This window comes from Choristoneura fumiferana, chromosome 6, assembly GCF_025370935.1.
Source record: "Choristoneura fumiferana chromosome 6, NRCan_CFum_1, whole genome shotgun sequence".
In the NCBI taxonomy this organism is placed as follows: domain Eukaryota; kingdom Metazoa; phylum Arthropoda; class Insecta; order Lepidoptera; family Tortricidae; genus Choristoneura; species Choristoneura fumiferana.
Genome location: NC_133477.1, coordinates 2,417,694 through 2,421,855, shown reverse-complemented (window position 1 = coordinate 2,421,855; position 4,162 = coordinate 2,417,694). Strand labels below are relative to the sequence as shown.

Sequence of the window (4,162 nt, the reverse complement as noted above, 5' to 3'; positions counted from 1 at the left end):
GTGATCACCGCTGCCCATGGACTCCCGCAATACCAGAGGGATTGCAGGTGCGTTACCAACCTAGAGGCCTAAGATGGCCAAGATGGGATACCTCAAGTGCCAGTAATTTCACCGGATGTCTTGCATACCTCAGTTTGCTTATTTCTATTACACTACTTAAGCAGCAGCACTAGCGACATCTATGTTTCGTCGAGAGACGTCACATTCTTCATTCATACGAAACTGACCGCTCACCCACCAACGTGCGACGAAAGTGGCGAGTTGTCATTCATTGTGGCGTTTATAAGGGCTTTTGTTCAACAATGGACTTCTTCCGGTTGATAATTTTATGATGATGATAACATTGATAACTGACTTTAAAAAAGGAGGAGCTTCAATGTTCCAATGTTAATATTCTACTATAGTCATGTCCTTTCATTTAATACTCAAATTTAGATTTAGAGGGTCGTGGAAAAAAATTGAATCCGCCATTTTATTGATTTGTCATGATACTGAATCTTATGTTTAAACAAGCAATTCTTTTATATTTATATATTTCGGGGATCTCGGAAACGGTTTAGGGATTTCGATGAAATTTGGCATGTAGGGGTTTTCGGGGATGAACAATCGCTCTAGCTTAGTCTTATCTCTGGGAAAACGCTTGCTACCGAGTTTTAGCCCGAGAGAAGTTGGGTTGCCCAGGTACTATATTAAATTGTATTGTCATAACTCATCAGAACTAAAGGTATGTTACAAATATTAGGTCAATCTGTCAACAGGAAGGAAATAAAATTTCATTTACTTACTTAATTAGGAACAAAAATAAACAGGGCAAGCGATATATAAATAAGGTCACATATTGTATTTATGGATGAGGAAAACTAAATACGTGCTTGTGTTTACGAATTTAATTTCTGTTAGTGTTAAAACCATAGTTTATTGTGTTATACGGTCTTTTTTTGGGCTTTTTTTATTTAACTTATTGGATTATTTTGTGGAAGCCCATATCAATGTACTACTGAAAGTATAAACAATTACTTTGCTCACCCGCGACCTTGTGATAGCTATGTCTATGGAATAAGTGTGTGTTCATGCAGTTTCTTCACCTCCACACTATATTGAACACAGACAAATCACGCAAACCCAACTATCACTGTCATGTTTCGAGCTCAACCAGAGTTTATCCTCAAAGTCAGAGTCATTATTATTTTACCATTAATGTACCTATGTTTTCTTTTTTTTATATATTTTTTATAAATGTGTGAGTGTTTTGTTCCGCATTGTTAAGCTTGCATTAATATAACAAATACGAAAGTGTGTGTGTTTGTCTGCGTGTATGTTTTTCCGTCTTTCACGTCGAAACGGAGCGAGGGATCGAAGTGATTTTGGCATAGAGATAGTTTATGGGCCAGAGAGTGACATAGCCTATGTCACATAGGCTACTTTCATCTCGGAAAAATACACGGTTCCCGAGGGAACAGGGGGCCTACCACGCTCTCTTAATACGATTCAGTTTAGGCTCTAAACTGAACTGCATCGCTATTTCGTACCACGACGTTACTTTTGCGATTCAGTTCAAGCACGGTTCAGCGACAGCGATACAAAAATTTTCATTCACTCACTTCAAGCGGTTTTCGAACCAAAAGAGACTCGTGGATTAGTGACAGCGTAAAAATTTATTTGTAATCAACACAACGGTTGCTAAGAACACGGAATGACACAGAGTTATGGTTTTCCAAAATAAGTATACAATAGTATACAATATTTGGTTTGCATATAGCGCCATCCTTTTCGCGACTTGGCGTTTCAGTTTCGGACCAGAGACAATATCGGTCTTTCATTCACTTGTAAACCATTGAGACTCAGCTCTGAGAAATAAACGTCGTGGTACCAATTTCGACGATTCAGTTTAGGTGCCTAAATTGAACTGCTCTGCGTTTGGATCGTTTATGAAAAGATCATGGTACCTAGGCCCCCGCACAATAACCGAATTCCACGCGGGCGAAGCCGCGGGTATAAGCTAGTAAATAAATAAAGGGGACTGTATGATCTGAAACCGAAATGAAAAACTTTAGAAATTATAACTTGTTTATTAAATTCTGTTACTTTTTTATTAGCATGTGCAATCCCAGGGTAGCACGCAAAGCCCTGTTTTCTCGTCGTAGTAATACTTGTCTTTGCATCCACATCCTGGTGGGCACTGTATGCGGGGGCAGATTGGCGTTTTGCCCTTCAGGTAGTTGCTGCATCGTCTTAGGCAGTTCAACGAGCAATCGTGGGGTGAAGAATTTGGGTCCGAGCAGGTATCTAGGAACAGGTTAACAATATGGGTTCTGTGATACCAAGCTGGTTCGCGCGTATGGCGGGTATTGTGAGGTCCTCATTCGCAACATCGATATCCCACTTTCCCACTATTCCCATCCCCACTACCCTATTCCCACTCCTACTTCGCACTTAATTATGAATGCGAAAGTTTCTAAGTCTGCTTGTTTGTTTGCTACTTCATCACGTGTAAACCGCTGAACTGATTTAGACGAAATTCAGTATACAGATAGTTTGAGCCCCGGGGAAGGACATAGGATAGTTTTTATCCCGGAAAATTGCATAGTTCCCGAGGGATAGCGATAAACGATAACTACGCAGACGGAGTCGCGGGTAACAGGCTAGTAATTATTATAAATGCTACGAATAAAAAATGCGCAAGTTTGTAAGTCTGTTTGATTGTTTGTTGCCTCTTCTCGTCTAGACCGCTGAACCAATTTAAATGAAATTGAGTATACAGATAGTTTCAAGTCCCAAGAAAGGACATAGGATGGCTTTTATCCCGGAAAATTGCGTAGTTCCCGAAGGATAGCGATAAATGAATTGTACACGGACGGAGTCGTAGCCATCGGGTAGGTACTATAAACATACTTACAATAGATAAATACTTTATTGAATCGGGCGTTACTTTGCGGCGGTCCATATCAATGAATTAAAACCATTACTTTGCTTCCCGGTCGCGGGTAAGCAAAGTAATAGTTTCAGTTCATATATAAATACACCCCTTAATACATATTAAACGTGCAAGACTCGAGAAAAAATATTCATATTATTCATACAAATATCTGCCTCGACCGGGAATCGTACCCGGGACCTCAAGCTTCGTAATCAGGTATACTAACCACTTGGCTATCCCGTCGACATTTGTATCATGATTTTGAATAATTTATTGAATCAGGGGTTACTTTCTGGAGGTCCATATCAACAATAAACAATAACTTTGTTCACCCGCAACCTTACATACAAAGGTATGTGTAAGAACACACATACACATCACCACCACCGCACTACGCTGACGCGTTTCCAACTCAACCATCATTGTGAGCATGATAAATGGTTTATCCTGACGATGAACTGTGATTAGGTTCGAAACGCGTCAGCGCAGTGTGTTGGTTATAGTTAGGTTTGTGTGATGTGTGTGTTCTCATACTTTAGAGGCGGAGGAGCTGCACACACGTTTGTTGCATAAACATACTCGTACACACTTCGCGGCGGAGCAAAGTAATTGTTTACAGGTTAATTAAACATAAAGAAAATCAAAACCAGTTTAATTTTTTAAAATTAAGAGAAAACAAAGCAATGAAAATTCTTAAAAAAATGTAACAACATACCGTCTGATACCACTGCTGCAATGACCAATGCAAGAACAAATATGTTTTTCCACATTCTTATTTATTTGACTGAAAAAAACAACGCAGGACCTTTTATACCTATCTGAAACAATTGAGCACCTGTTTACACTGAACGCAATGTTCGTCATTCGTATTGCATACGTCAAATTAAATATTAACTCTAGCAGAGCAATTAAACAAAAGCATTTGCGGAATTTTTCATATAGGAAAATTTCGGAAACTTCTTATAAAGATAATGCGTAGTATATGGTATAATGTAATTAAGTAATGGTATAATGCGTAGACATTTTAACTTTAGACAAAAAACATATGTAGACATAAAAGGTTTTTTTCTATCGGATTTGCCGTCTCCGCGTCAATAGATTTGGGGAGACCCTTACTTTATAAATTTAGAAGTTTGTATGTGTTTGTGCGTATGTTTGTTACTATCCTTCACGCTAAAAAGGCTGAAGGTTTTTTTATTTTTATTCGACTGGATGGCAAACGAGCAAGTGGGTCACCTGATGGTA

At 38.9% G+C, this 4,162-nt stretch overlaps 1 protein-coding gene across 1 annotated transcript; it reads right to left on the bottom strand.

Moving 5' to 3' along the window:
• Positions 1 to 2,049: 2,049 nt before the first annotated feature.
• Positions 2,050 to 3,700, bottom strand: LOC141428510 (uncharacterized). The gene is made up of 2 exons (XM_074088503.1): positions 3,633 to 3,700; positions 2,050 to 2,286 (listed from the first exon to the last, which is right to left on the bottom strand). The coding sequence occupies exons 1-2, from the start codon at positions 3,685 to 3,687 to the stop codon at positions 2,093 to 2,095; spliced, it is 249 nt and encodes an 82-aa protein (XP_073944604.1). The 5' UTR covers positions 3,688 to 3,700; the 3' UTR covers positions 2,050 to 2,092.
• Between the last annotated feature and the right edge of the window lie 462 nt (positions 3,701 to 4,162).